This window comes from Hypomesus nipponensis, chromosome 22, assembly GCF_054491055.1.
Source record: "Hypomesus nipponensis isolate SF chromosome 22, ASM5449105v1, whole genome shotgun sequence".
NCBI classification, from domain to species: domain Eukaryota; kingdom Metazoa; phylum Chordata; class Actinopteri; order Osmeriformes; family Osmeridae; genus Hypomesus; species Hypomesus nipponensis.
The window spans coordinates 21,050,368-21,066,363 of NC_140382.1; the positions used below are offsets into that span (position 1 = coordinate 21,050,368).

A 15,996-nucleotide genomic window follows, 5' to 3' on the forward strand; every position below is an offset into this window, starting at 1 on the left:
CACTAACCCTAGTCCAATTACGTTACATAACGTGTTGTAGGCTTACGTCTGTACATTTGAAACCTAGAAGGCATTGCTTCTGCTGAATCACTGAAAAACCAGCTAACTCATTCTAGTACGTTCCGGAAAGGACTGATGCGTTGTCAAGGTTACCCAGCATCTGGTGAGCACATTTACTGGACTGCTTCAGAACGGACACAGAGTCAGTAAAAGTTTTTAATAACTTAAGGAAATGTAAGAAAATAATATCAAAGTTTTTTCTAAATGTGGGGTTCTGTTGAGCTAAAAGCCAACTGAAATGGGTCTATTATTATTACTATTACTACTGGCAAATGAATTTGAACTCAAGACTTGTTGCTTAGCACCAACTGAACGAAAGTAGGCCTATCTGAAATCACAATGTCTAACACAATGGACAAACTAACTCTACATTATTTAGACGCCAAATATCGAATTTGTCTTCTAACACAAACCAGAAACATCAAATTGCCTTAGCAGTCCAAATGTTAAGTTTGAGGTTTCCAGTCTTCTGTGAGTCTCGTATACAAACAGCGAAGGATTACCTCGTTGTTTCCATTCCTTCAGAAGTGGTCGGCATAACGACCCAACGTGATTTATTTTTTAACTCTCTAGTATTTTAGTGTTTGTTTAGCTTTCTTTCAAAGACAATCTTACAGTCTGACAGTTGAGAAGCACGCTCGGATTTGACGCTTTTTTAGGCGGACATTCCAGGGTTGTTTAAAATGAATTAGCTTGTGGTCGTTTATGGAGCTTAAATGAAACCCTTATATTTGTACTTTAAAACGCTTGAACAAACATAACTACAAAAGAGTTGACTTTACATCATATGGATATAGATTACAAATCCGATGGAAATGGAGATCAATATCATGCTGAAACCCCATGCATTCTCAGGTATTAATAATAATCATGTTGCCAGTCGGCAGTGATACAAAATACATTATTTTATTCATTCATCCTTGTAAATACACACGAAATACCAGCAAACAATAATATTAACAAACAGCATTGTTTTATTAGATATACTTCCTGATTCCATCTTGACAGCTTAAACAGCTGGAGAGGGATACAAACCCTAACATGAACTAGCCTCCAATATGCTGCAGCCACATGACTTGTTATCATTCAACGCTAACTAATTACTTTCCCCCTAGCCTAACGCAATGTACTGAAGGCTTTCAACCCCTGAACCTGACTGGCCTCCTTCTGGATCTTTCCGTCTTATCACCTTGTCTAGCGTCTGACCTAGTCATTCTCTTGATACATTAAAGGCATTCTTATGTTTATTTCTGTATGTACATGATATACATCAATTTTTTTAAATACACTTTCAATTGTTTCCAAGTTATTTACAATATAAGAGCTTATTGATGATTTTAAATGATTACAAAACAATAAGTAAATGGAGCTTCAAGAACAAAATTGAACGAAAGAAAAAAACAAAGTGCACGTTATTGCTTTGAGTATGAATTGATCAACGATTATGAGATAAAACGAGGAGCGGATTTCCAGTAGAAAACAAAAAAAAGAAAAATCCTGTTACATGAAATAACATTTCATGATGACATTTCCAGTTGAACACAGATTTTAAACTTCAGATGAAGGCATACAAATGAGTTGGGTGTGTTTTCCCAATTAGAGTAATTTTTCCACAAATTTTCATTCATAAGTAATTACTGTACGAGCAGATCAACCCGATATGTGTTTAATATAATCTTTGGATCCTACCCATGGTTCGGAATCATGTGGATGTGGTTAAGTGTTGGGTTACAGAGTCGGCTCTGTGTCTGTTCTCCATTCTGGCCCTGCAGTCTTCGTGGAACAGCACACGCTTTGATAACCAGACCTGGGTCAAAAACACCAACTACATCAAATGGATCAGAAACTTGAAAGTGTTTTCTGAGGTGGGTTTGATTCAACTCCGGACTTCTGCCCTTTTTCGGGGGCACAGTTAGTTTCGCAGCACTGGGCAAGCTCAATCAAGCACACCTCAAGAGTTTTGACAGTCTTTGACACAGATCTGGTGCTCACGGCTGCTAACGCCGAACTCCACGTCTGCGACACGTTTTCCAGATCAAACGACTGACATTTGCTTTTTTTAAACGCAGTGGGGAGACGTAACAGACCATAGATCTGAATCCAGAACTGATTGATTTGTGAAAGTAGAAGGAACTGTATGTGCCAAAACAAGAACACATGAAATGAACAAACAAATCCTACAAAGGAACTAGCAATGGTGTATTTGAAACGAGGAATCTGTCCATCAAACTCAACTGGGTTACATATAGGCATTCTGTATGGCTTATTTTCACAAGTGCATCTAACCTAACTTCTGTTCCTGCTCTTAAGATGAGGCCTGAAAAAGGTTATCCTGGCTGCGATTGTGGTTCTCCACCTTGGGTTCTACTTCTCTGAGCTAAAGGAACACGGATCCCTTGAAGGTTCTGAGAAGGTTTGAAAGAAGCTGCTTTCTGGAAGTACAAAATAAAACAAAACAAAAAGAATGTATTGACTTGTAACTATGACTGTGGGTGTGAGGTTCTCTGACAAACAAACGATAAAAAAGGAACTTCTACAACCTTCTCAGAACCTTCGAACCTCAGTCTCTCCCTTCTCCTTCCTCCACTCACTCCATCCTCCCATCTCTCCCTCCTCTCTCATCCACTCCTTCCATCCTCCCATTTCTCCCCACTTCCACCAGTCTTAGCCACCCCTTGGGTAAGAAGGAACTCCTTCCCTTTCCCCTTCACACCTCCCTCCCCCCCCTCTTCCCTTCCCCTCCCACACCCCACCCCTCCTCCCCATCCTCCTTATTCTCCCCCTCTTCCTCCCTCCCCCGTCACATTTTCTGGCACATGTGGAGGCGGGACTTGGAAGAGGAGGTGGCGTCCTTCCACACCTTGCAGGCGAGGCCCCGGGCGCAGTCGCAGCGCTGGAAGATCTCCAGGCCGTGGGAGCCTTTCTTCCTCTGCCTGGTGCACACCTCCCCCTGGCGCAGCACCGGCTTGCAGATCTTGGTCCAGAAGTGCCGGGCACAACAGTATCCCTCGGAGCAGTCGGACGAACGCAGGCACGGGTCTCCTTCGTGGCCTGGAGGGAGGGGAGCATATTAGGTACAGGTTCTCTTTTTTTTGCAGTGCATTTAAAGTACGCACTCCCAACAAATAAATCAGATTGAGGCAGTTCCGAACAACTGAAGCAAAGGAAATGCTCAATCACAAGTCCATTACAGCATTATGGCTTCCATCCCAAACAACTCAACTCCATCTTTTGTTTTTCTTCACTCCGTTCAAATTACACTACGCTAAAGGACTGAAACAGTCTTTAGACATTCTTCATTTTGAGGAAACCCATTTCCTGATTTATTAACTGAGTTAACCCCTCTGAGGTAGAATCTGATACACTTGGCAGGATATTCGTATTACCCCTTCAAAGACATAATTAGTACTACAAATATTTATTGGACATGTTATTTAGTCATGCGAGTTTGCTGTGAAACAAGTCCGAATGCGTAGTTCCCTGGTTGCCAGAGGCTTCAACCGACACGCAAACCAGCGGTTTCCCGTGCATGGCTGGCGAAACCGCCATTTCCTGTCAAAAGGGAACGTTTCGAAATGAGATCCAATCAACGACTTCCGGTTAGTTCCGCTAAGCCTTGACGGTTTGCTGCTTTCTGTGTTGTGTTCTCTCTCTCCCTCTCCCCTCTCTCTTTCCCTCCCTCCCCTCTTTTTGATAATGAGCGTTTAAGGTTCCACAGCAGAGAAGTGAGACATTCTGAGGTGAACCAGTCCAAACACAAACTAAAGTAAATAGTCTTTTCCTTGAAAACACCTAATTATAATAACCTCTTTGTACGTCAACAGGAAGTCTTACAGATTGATTTCAAGCGATTGCAGCTGCTGTTGCTAGGCGCACATTTACAGAAACATGGTCGTTGGAGTAACCACCTAAGTTCCCGCAGGTTAACTTGATTTAGCCATGAACATGACACCACCCAGTCCAACCGTGTTCCAGAAGTGCAAACACTGAATCAAATTTACCTCAAGCACACCTAGGTCTCCAAGATTCTAGATGGGAAAGAGAGAGTCTCCTCCTTACCTTTGAGAGAATGTTTGGCGTGACCCTTCCCACTCCTCTTCCAGCCCGGGTCTTTGGTGGAAAGCTTGTTGTGTTCGTCCAAGTCTGAGAGGTGAGGAGACAGCATGCTCTCCGATATGGGAACGCAGATATCTGGAGAAGCAGAGGAGCGAGGCGAGGGTTAAACGCCAGCAAACCAACCCAGACAAAACGACCAAGACATTTAAAAGTTTACAAAACATCACCACAACCAACTTCCTATAGCTTAGTGGTGAAAACCCTGTCCTTGAGGGTTTAGGTTGATTGAGGGGCAGTTCTATGGGCGTATGTGAAGCCCTCTGTGACATGCTTGCGTGTAAAAAGGGCTATACAAATACATTTGATTTGATTTGGTGAAGCAATTGACTGCCCATCAAGAGGTTGCAGGTTCAAATTCCAGCTCGTCTGTTGTTTTGGATACAATTCTCTACTGAATGAATATATTATTAATAATGTCCTCTCTTGATTAACCTCCATTTGACCTGAATCATCATTTGGAACTGTAAACCATAATGGCTAGTTATTATTAGAAAGCTCAAGCCAAGTAATCTCATCTTCCATTTTCCTTTCGCCTCTATTAGACTGTCCATTCCAGGAGTCACAGACTACCAAGACCCGTCAAGTTCAAAGAGCGATCTCATTCATCAATCCCAAACAACCTTTTACTGTCTGTGGGCTTACGGTCCTACGATCCTGCCATCATAAGAACACCAGAGACCTGCTGACTCGCTCTTCTCAGGTCGCGTCCTGGATCATCTCCTGTCACCGCAGCACAGCTCCATGGGTCTGATCAGCTGCAGACATGCTGCTTTCATTAACGCTCTCTCTCTCCACGTCTCTCTGCAGCTCATCGCTCAGACAGAGACCCTTAAGGAGCACCACGGAGAAAACGACCTGGAGACCGACTGCGTTTGAACCCAGAGCAAGCCTAGCTCGAGGGTCAAGGATCACTGTCGGTTATTTATCAATCTGCTCCCTTAAGAGTCATTTTTAAGCGAGTTAATTCTGTTTTCGTACCAGGGTCCAGAACGCCCATTTAAGGTAATATAAGAGGCTTAGCAGCCTCTATATCAGAGTTGTGGAAGCATGTGTTTAATCAGGGTTAGTGGTTGTATTTCCCTGTACTGGAAACCAGATCACGTCAAGCATGACAGGCCTCCACAAGTTCTCCATGTGACAGAGATAGAAGCGTGGCAAGAGGAACCTCAAAGAGGAACCTCTTTAAAGGTTCCACATGTGGAACCTTTAAAGAGAGGACAGGAGAACATAAGAGCCTGTGGTGCAGGACCTCCCGAAGAGGTTCTCCAAGTCAACTCAAGATTTTTGTTTGTGAACCTGGGTTAGGGTAGTGCAGGTGGAACACTGACTTCATTCAAACAACCAGGACATGGCTTCTATTGTCACCCAGCCCCAAAGCCCTTCTGGTCTATGAATGACATGCTTGTATTTGTCTCAGTGATCCTCTATTCATACTGTCAGATAATTTACATTCGGATACTGAGAGAAAAGAGAGAGATATGAGAAACATTTTGGGATAAACTTACAGTTGCTGCAGCGGTTGCCGGGGCAGCACATGGCGTCTCTATGACAACGCCTCTTCCTCCTGCGACACGTGAGGCAGCGTGATGGAGCCTGCTGAGGGCTGTGACAGTAGCTCCCCACAGTGCACTCCTTATCACTGCTGCATGGGTACACCTGGAGAGACCAGACAGGCACTTAGTTACACCTGGAGAGACCAGACAGGCACTTAGTTACACCTGGAGAGACCAGACAGGCACTTAGTTACACCTGGAGAGATGAGAGAGATACTTAGTTACACCAGGAGAGACCAGTGAGTTACTTAGTTACACCTGGAGAGACAAGAGAGATACTTAGTTACACCTGGAGAGACCAGAGATATTTAGTTATAGTCTATATGTAGTATATTATAGTTTATCTCTCTTCCAGTCAACTTAAGATATCAGTTTTATTTCCGCTCATAAGAGTCCTGATCAGCGTCTAAATCAATGTTTTTAAGACAGTGGTTGAGGGCAGTTTAACTATCACTCACCCTGTCACCCATAAAGGGTAGTTTAACTATCACCCACCCTGTCACCCATAAAGGGTAGTTTAACTATCACTCACCCTGTCACCCATAAAGGGCAGTTTAACTATCACTCACCCTGTCACCCATAAAGGGTAGTTTAACTATCACCCACCCTGTCACCCATAAAGGGCAGTTTAACTATCACTCACCCTGTCACCCATAAAGGGCAGTTTAACTATCACTCACCCTGTCACCCATAAAGGGTAGTTTAACTATCACTCACCCTGTCACCCATAAAGGGCAGTTTAATCATCACTCACCCTGTCACCCATAAAGGGCAGTTTAACTATCACTCACCCTGTCACCCATAAAGGGCAGTTTAATCATCACTCACCCTGTCACCCATAAAGGGCAGTTTAACTATCACTCACCCTGTCACCCATAAAGGGCAGTTTAATCATCACTCACCCTGTCACCCATAAAGGGCAGTTTAACTATCACTCACCCTGTCACCCATAAAGGGCAGTTTAATCATCACTCACCCTGTCACCCATAAAGGGCAGTTTAACCATCACCCACCCTGTCACCCATAAAGGGCAGTTTAACTATCACCCAACCTGTCACCCATAAAGGGCAGTTTAATCATCACTCACCCTGTCACCCATAAATGGCAGTTTAACTATCACCCACCCTGTCACCCATAAAGCGCAGTTTAACTATCACTCACCCTGTCACCCATAAAGGGCAGTTTAACCATCACCCACCCTGTCACCCATAAAGGGCAGTTTAACTATCACTCACCCTGTCACCCATAAAGGGCAGTTTAATCATCACCCACCCTGTCACCCATAAAGGGCAGTTTAACTATCACTCACCCTGTCACCCATAAAGGGCAGTCTAATCATCACTCACCCTGTCACCCATAAAGGGCAGTTTAACTATCACCCACCCTGTCACCCATAAAGGGCAGTTTAATCATCACTCACCCTGTCACCCATAAAGGGCAGTTTAACTATCACCCACCCTGTCACCCATAAAGGGCAGTTTAATCATCACCCACCCTGTCACCCATAAAGGGCAGTTTAATCATCACTCACCCTGTCACCCATAAATGGCAGTTTAACTATCACCCACCCTGTCACCCATAAAGCGCAGTTTAACTATCACTCACCCTGTCACCCATAAAGGGCAGTTTAATCATCACCCACCCTGTCACCCATAAAGGGCAGTTTAACTATCACTCACCCTGTCACCCATAAAGGGCAGTTTAATCATCACTCACCCTGTCACCCATAAAGGGCAGTTTAACTATCACTCACCCTGTCACCCATAAAGGGCAGTTTAATCATCACTCACCCTGTCACCCATAAAGGGCAGTTTAACTATCACCCACCCTGTCACCTATAAAGGGCAGTTTAATCATCACTCACCCTGTCACCCATAAAGGGCAGTTTAACTATCACCCACCCTGTCACCCATAAAGGGCAGTTTAATCATCACCCACCCTGTCACCCATAAAGGGCAGTTTAATCATCACTCACCCTGTCACCCATAAAGGGCAGTTTAACCATCACCCACCCTGTCACCCATAAATGGCAGTTTAACTATCACCCAACCTGTCACCCATAAAGGGCAGTTTAATCATCACTCACCCTGTCACCCATAAATGGCAGTTTAACTATCACCCACCCTGTCACCCATAAAGCGCAGTTTAACTATCACTCACCCTGTCACCCATGAAGGGCAGTTTAATCATCACCCACCCTGTCACCCATAAAGGGCAGTTTAACTATCACTCACCCTGTCACCCATAAAGGGCAGTTTAATCATCACTCACCCTGTCACCCATAAAGGGCAGTTTAACTATCACCCACCCTGTCACCCATAAAGGGCAGTTTAACTATCACCCACCCTGTCACCCATAAAGGGCAGTTTAATCATCACTCACCCTGTCACCCATAAAGGGCAGTTTAATCATCACCCACCCTGTCACCCATAAAGGGCAGTTTAACTATCACTCACCTTGTCACCCATAAAGGGCAGTTTAACTATCACCCACCCTGTCACCCATAAAGGGCAGTTTAATCATCACCCACCCTGTCACCCATAAAGGGCAGTTTAACTATCACTCACCTTGTCACCCATAAAGGGCAGTTTAACTATCACCCACCCTGTCACCCTTAAAGTGCAGTTTAACTATCACCCATCCTGTCACCCTTAAAGTGCAGTTTTCCCTGAAAATGTATTCTTATTCAAATGAAATGTATTCACCAGCTTTGTGCAATTCTGAGTTTTGTTGAAATGGTGAGCAGACTTGATGGAAAACATTCGGGTTCTGCTTATGAAGTCAAATAAAACCATGCTGTCCAAATCTCTCAATTAGAGCTTATTCCTTTCTTTCCCCAGGGATTTTTATGTGACTCTGACTTGAAGCCTGAGCTTTTGGAAACATTTTGAGACAGTCGCCTCCAGATCGACAAAGTGTCTCTGTGTATCTTCAGCCTTCACATTTCTGTCTATATGAGTTGTGGAAAACAAACGATTAAGAGATAAACACAGCTGTCTATATCTAGCCCTCTCTCTCTATCTCTCTCTCTCTCTCTCTCTCTCTCTCTCTCTCTCTCTCTCTCTCTCTCTCTCTCTCTCTCTCTCTCTATATATATATATATATATCTCTCTCTCTCTCTCTCTCTCTCTCTCACTCTCTCTATCTCTCTCTCTATCTCTCTCTCTCTCTCTCTCTCTCTCTCTCTCTCTCTCTCTCTCTCTCTCTCTATCTCTCTCTCTCTCTATCTCTCCATGTCTAATCAGCCATCTGCACAGTCATTGTTTAACAGCACCTCGGGAGAGTGAATTTGTGATTGAGGGGAATTTGTGATTGTGACCAAATATTTTCCCTTGCATAGCAGGGTGTTTTTTTTCTCCAAAGAGGCAAATATTTTGGCGTTTGTGAGTCTTTTCCATCCCGTCTTTACCGCCACACTCAGACACGTTGCTGCTGTTACCGTAACAACGATAACAGTAGTATGGGGCAGCAATATGACCCCGTGATTTAATAAAAACAACACAGCAATGCCAACCACGGACCACAGCAAGCCAAGTGTGTGTCCTGCAGGTATGATGACCGGGTAAACCAGGGTGCTAGAGTCAAAGAGTAGAGCTAAACCTAGAGATAACAGAGCTCAAATTTGCGAACTCTGAATGTTATGTAACCAATATCGCGATATCGATCAAAATATCGGAATATCAGTGTGGATATTGGAATATCCAAATATCTGCTGCAGTCTGGTGAAAACGCTGGGTCTAAATCAAAATGTGCCACATGCTCATGGGCAAAGGAGAAGTTTTTTGTGTGTGTGTCTCAGTTTCTGCCAGACATTAAAACTCGTCATTCAATATCCCTGATTATATCAGTGTTTAACACACTGAACCAGATTAAATGCCTTTAGATACAGTGCGAGTCACATTCACTTTGTCACACTGGAACCAGATGGAAAAGCTGATCCAGCCAATCAGTTACATGGCAGAAATAATGAAACATGAGCTGGATTCCTTGGGTGACGGTGCAGCTGAATCAAAGGAGGACTGGATGAAGTCATATGAGGATATTTGTCACAAGTTTTCCAGTGTTATATCACTCAGATGAATCCCTGAATTACTTCTGTAAAGAGTCCCTCCAAAACTATGATGGATTTGGGCTACATTTTATATTTCACGAACTTTGCAAAATATCGGTGTGCCAAGTAAGGCTGATTTGAGGCTGTCGCTGGAGACACTCAAGACAGACAATGAAAATGTCAACAGGATGATAAAGCAGACCAGCGGACCAGCGGAAAGCCAAGCAGAGTCTGACAGTACAGGCTCCATCCTAACGTCTTACGTTGTTGAACCCTATCTAGCTGTGAGTTTCCACAAAGACGATTAAACCCACACACACCATCCCCACCCCTCTGTTCCCCCTCCCTTTGCTCAGGCAGACCTTTGAAACATGCCGAACAAGCTCACCCGCTGAAATGTCATCTGACGATCAGGCCTCATCTGCCCCTGTCGTACAACGCCTCTTCCTGAGTTCTGACAGGAATACGGTTCCGCCCACGTGCAACTCAATCATCTGGAGAACCTTCCTTCATCCCACTTAAAACTGACACTCCCTCCCTCCGTCACTATCCTGTCTTCTGGGACATAAACCCTTCGAGTGTCCTCCTCTCTGTCGCTCCATCCTGGAGGAGGGTGTCACGGCAACAGAGGGGGAATGACAGGGTTGGCGTTGGTCTTGCTGCGAGAGACCAGAGGGGGGAGGAGGGGGGAGTATACACACCGAGATAGACGGGGTGGAGGGGAGACGAAAGGGGGAGGAAGGAAAGGGGGGCCAGGAGGAGGGAACCCCTCTGGTCTGGGGCGGCCCTTGCGCTGGTATGAAGAGAGATGAAGGCTTTGTGGTGTGTGGAGAGCGCTGATCTCAGGGGCTTTGACTGATCCACACGAAGAGCTTTGAACCTGCCTGGCAATACAACCCCTTCCCCCGGTTACCTTGTTCTGTCATTCCTGAAGAATGACTGTAGATTGATATCGCTTTCACATTTGGTTATGTAGGATTTGAAGAGGCCGCAAATCTTTCTTTCTTTAAGTAGGTAAACGTTGCTTTAAACTAAGTAATAATAATATACATAACTACATTATTTCCTACATGTCAATACTGTGACAACAGCTTAATATCATACGGTTTTACGTTGACACATTTGAAGGATTGTCTTGAGACAAGAGCTTAGGCTAAAGTTAAATGTTTGAAGTAACAGGAAATGGGTGTTTCATACTAAAATATCACACACACACCCGCACACACACACCCGCAGACACACACAAGGTCTCATGTACTGAAGCGTTTGCACCCATTTCAGGCGTATTTCAATCGCAACGTTCGGGTAAAAGCATGGCGAGGTATGTAGCCTACAAACATGCCGCACTGCGGTAAAAGCGCAGACTGACTGTTGCGGGAACTGAAAATGGCAAATTGCGCTTTTCCGTGTCATGCACATGTGCATTCACGGGAGGGTCAAGGGGAAAGTCGGAGTTTTCCATAAAGAGATGGGAGGGGATTCGTAAAGTGCGCCTAATTATGTATTCCGCGGTATGTGTACAGAAATCGCACGTGAAAGCGTGCCTCGATTTTGCGGTGAAAATTCTGCACCTCTTAAAAGGAGGTGTAAACCAGACTGCGGGTTTCCTCGCATATGCCTCTTGGTGAAATGGCAGCAGTAATCTGAGCAAGACGATGATATAGGCCAAGGATCACACTGTTTCATACCCTTAAACAGAAATAATTAGGCATTACAGATTAAGCAGACATTTAATATTACAGTTTTTGTGTCGGTGCGGAATTCCGGCCTTGTACAATAGCCTATTTAAATTATCTGTTACCTCGTGAACAAGCACATCAATTTTGTTACCACTAAATCTTTGTTTTCGCTGTTTTGAATTTGGTGGTTGATCCATGATATAAAGGAGGCCCATTCAATTGCGCGTTTAAATGCTTGCAATGTACGGTATAGTGGGCGGAGAAAGGCGCTGATTACCTGATGAACTGCAGGGTTGGTAAATACGACGTAAGATGAAGTATCATAGAGTGCTGTCTGTGGGTTGGCCATGGCGCAGATAACGCTACGTTTGCAAATGTACGTACATGAGGGCCACAGTGCATAGAGAGCTGGCAGGGTGTTGAAACGTGACCTTCACGGCTGCAGAAGGAAACCAGTATGCGGTGTTAACAAACGCCAGGGGCTTCACAGAGTCAAATAAACGATGTCACTAAGTAAACAAACCTCATTAGACACACACACACATACAGACCCGCACACACAGTCTGCACACTACAGTACACGTGCTGTCACACAAACACAAACACACACACACAGTATCAGTTCAAATAGAAAAGCCTTCAACACACACTTACTTCTAGAATCACAACCTTGGTTTCTTTCATCACCAGGAGCATGTGTGTGTGGGGGGGTTATTCTGAGCATGGAGGAATCAAACCAATCAAGCAACGGCATCAAACTGAGCCAGACCCCCGCTGATGTGAAACAGCCCCGTCGGCCCATCTGGGGGTTCGTACTGAACACACCTCCTTAAGTGGGGTCAGGGGTGAAGGGTCAAGGCGGTTTGCGTCCCACCTCATTTGTCCATTATGGCTGTAACCTCCTGACCTTGCTGGTACACACACACACACACACACAGTCCTACACACACATGCAAAGCCCTACACACTCAAATACACAAGCCTACACACACATACAGCTTGACTGAAGTGATCAGCGTGACTGGGCACAAAACATCTCCACAGTCGAGAGATTAGGCTGTCACTCCATTTCTTAGTTCCCAAGCCATGGCCTCTACGTATATGACAACATACATCCCATATCCAGCAGCTAAGCCATATTTCCTGAAGCAGTGATGGCTGCTCTTACTGTAACTGGGTGGCCTGCACACACACACACACACACACATACACACACACACACCGACTACTTGCCGCTCTAATTTGCTACGTTTGAGAAGGAGCCAGAGGGGGCAGTTTATGGGGAGCTCATGTTGTCATCGTCTGCACGTCTTTGATGGTCAGATACTCGAAGGGCCAGAAGGACTGCATTTCAACTGCTGCTTGATGCCATTTACAACATGTGCCCAGTGTGTGTGTGTGTGTGTGTGTGTGTGTGTGTGTGTGTGTGTGTGTGTCTGTGTGTGTGTGTGTGTGTGTGTGTGTGTGTGTGTGTGTGTCTGTGTGTGTGGTCTGGCCAGATGGGAAAACAGAGAGAGGTGACTAAAGCATTGTGATGGTGGATTATCTTTCCCCCTCCAAACCAGCAAGGGCTGAAATCTCTCCCACATTAAGGCAACAGAAGCTTTCAAGCTGAGGTATTCTGCCAGAGACCCATCAGAAAATGGACCATGGACCATGTGGCAACTTCACCATCAATGTTGAGACTGTGTGAAGGGACTACTTACTGTTCAGACAGATGACCCAAATGCTTTGCACTGGAGAATATTCTAAATTTTTCAAACACCTGTGGGCATCTAAGCTGTCATAAACTGAAAGTGGCTTGATTTATACCACCAAATGCAATCACCCCATTGAAAGGGTCCCAAAGGTCTGACTTCTGTCATAAATCAAATGCCTCTTATGATCCTTCAAGTTCTGAGGTACAAGTGACAGATCCCAGCAGCTGTCCATTCCCTACCCCCTCCACTCCAGCAGTACGTGTTTGTCCAGGTACATTGGAATGATTTGGTCCTCCATCTCCTTCTGACAGTTTCCTAACATCCTTTCGAACCTTTAATAAATAACCTAAACCTTAAATCAATCATCTAAAACTATAATCAATAAATCGTCATCATATGAGCTGCTATTCCTATCAACAATTTAATCCTACTTAAGACCTGCTGACTCAGTGCAGAGCTTGTTACCTGCGGTTCACTCGCCTCTTAAACAGACGCTGTAGAGAGAGGGGGAGTGTCTATGGTTCTTTACATTTGATGAGTGCGTACAAACACACACACACATACAAGAGCATCACACACACACACAACTGAGTGATTAGCAATCATCCTCTGGACGCGCTGCTCAATGAGCCATGACATTCTGCTCAAAGCAGGAGGGTGGTCTCCACACAAACACCCAGTGGTCTGTGGTCCTGGCTGCCCAAACTACTACAGTTTATTGGGATGGCGAGGTTGTGAGCAGACAGTTAAACAGAGGTCTGGCACAGCTTCTCTGTGGTTGGATGTGTTCATGTGTGAGAGAGAGAGAGAGAGAGAGAGAGAGAGAGAGAGAGAGAGAGAGAGAGAGAGAGAGAGAGAGAGAGAGAGAGAGAGAGAGAGAGAGAGAGAGAGGGGGGGGGGAGATACACACGTAGAAATGTGGAAAGGGAGAGCGATACAAAGAGAGTGAAAGAGAGAGTGACTTAACGAGATGGACATGAGAAAGAGGGAGAGACAGAAAGAAAAAGAACTCGCGAAAGAGAGACAGCCCGAGAGAAAACGAATCTTCCTCTTCAGCGCTAGCCACCACCGTAGGAAGGTATAGGCTATCCTTAGACAGCGGCATAAACCCGCAGGAGACAGCCGCAGAACCGGCGCTCGACCGAATTAAATCTTTACTCGTCAGGAGCTGCGCTGATTTATACACGGCCGATTGTAGAACACAAAACGGGGAATCAGCTGCTTCTAAATGGGAAAAGTAACGGTGTGCTGGTGCCATCTACTGCTCAAATAAGCAGCAGGTCGCGGTCAGTCCGCTATAGACTGTACAGTTGAAGACAAATTAATCTAGTAACCGACCCACTCCATGCGAATGTCTGTGGATTTTAAAAACATCTTTAGACACGCTCTAAGAGTATATTCTTTCCTGGTTACTGATTTTGAATAAATTGTCGTTAAGTTAGTATAATCTATGTAAAAATCGCATGTTTACGCTATAAACACGGTCAAATTCACATGTATTCTTCTGAAATCAGAGAGTTGCTAGCCCAATGTTGGTTTAATGTTCTCGCCCAAGGCAAGCCACTTACGCAGCCTGTTGAAACAGCAGGAGTTGATAACACTTTGAGTGGGTTTTAAGCGGTTGGTAAGAGTATCCCTCTAGTTGTAAGTCTTTTATAATCCTAGGTAGCGTCTGGTCCTCCTTAATGACATCTAGGCCCAGACAGAAATTATCCTTCAAGTGTTAACTTTCTCTCACATTTCTGCCTGGCGTTAATCGTTCACGGTGGACGTGTAGCCCAGCCGACTGAGGCGTCAAGGACTAAAACGCAATTAACGTTTACGAGCGGGTCCGATCCCTGTAATTTCCAATAACGATTCACACGTGAGGAAAACTTTAAGGCATTGGCGGATAGGCATACTGTGATTTTAAAGCCGGAAGTATAACCTAGGCGCGCTTGGAAATGTGCAAAACGGCAAATAGGGCCAACGCATAGATACACTTTTTGGATTCGTTAAAAGCAATCAACTGCCACATTTGCCAAACTAACATGTGTTCTAATAATCATTTTAATCAATTTTGTATGAACTGATAAAACTGGGTGACGCTGAACACGATGACTCTCAACAAGTCGAAATCAAATTGGCTACATAAGTCATGTGCGCAATGATGCCGTTTGTTATGAAATTTCAAACAAAAAATACACTGAAAATGGAACAGAAATATCACTATACCTGTGCAAGAGTGTTTTGTTTTGTGGTGATACCGGTTTGGAGCATCGCTGTCCGGTTTGTGGCCGGCGTCGGTGCCTCTCCCAAAAGTGCCGCCTTGATAGAGTTGTCCTTGGCTCGCGCAGCCTCCGCTTGCAGAGACGCTCCCATCCTTACCGCGGCGACCAACAAGGCGACAACACACCAGTATTTATTCCCAGGGAAGACGACCATCCTCGGAGAAAAGTTCAGTTGAAATGTCTCCCCAAAACGAAAGGGCGCTACGGATATGATTGAATTGTGCGTACCGACGCAACTCCCCAGTTACGCGTCGAAAGTTCTCAAAGAAAGTGACTCTCTTCAACGCAGTCCATGTGTGAGGATGACCGTTGTGAACTACAACGATATCAAAGACAGCGCTCTATAAATCAGAAACATGAACGGGTAATTGGCGTTGATAAATGTAAACTTTAAAAAAAATCACACACAGACCAATAGCTCAATCTTGGAGGAGGAAAAATAAAAATGCCGAATGTATATTAAAAAAATGCTGATTCTCTCCCTCTCTCAAGGTCGGAGTGAAACTTGACAAGAGACTTCCAGTCCGTCTCTGGCTCTGAGTGCTTGGTGCAGCTAGGATATTTTAT

At 44.8% G+C, this 15,996-nt stretch overlaps 1 protein-coding gene across 3 annotated transcripts; it reads right to left on the reverse strand.

Annotated features, from left to right (window-relative positions):
* Positions 1-947: 947 nt before the first annotated feature.
* On the reverse strand, positions 948-15,925 carry dkk2 (dickkopf WNT signaling pathway inhibitor 2). 3 transcript variants are annotated; one of them, XM_084688000.1, is made up of 6 exons: positions 15,658-15,925; positions 15,374-15,521; positions 5,682-5,832; positions 4,120-4,251; positions 2,921-3,111; positions 948-2,492 (listed from the first exon to the last, which is right to left on the reverse strand). In XM_084688000.1, exons 2-6 carry the CDS (start codon positions 15,518-15,520, stop codon positions 2,388-2,390), a joined length of 726 nt encoding a protein of 241 aa, XP_084544126.1. In that variant the 5' UTR covers position 15,521; positions 15,658-15,925; the 3' UTR covers positions 948-2,387. The 3 variants fall into 3 exon arrangements, with proteins under 3 accessions (XP_084544126.1, XP_084544124.1, XP_084544125.1); XM_084687998.1 differs by having other exon boundaries at positions 15,374-15,925; XM_084687999.1 differs by lacking the exon at positions 948-2,492 and having other exon boundaries at positions 2,861-3,111; positions 15,374-15,925.
* Between the last annotated feature and the right edge of the window lie 71 nt (positions 15,926-15,996).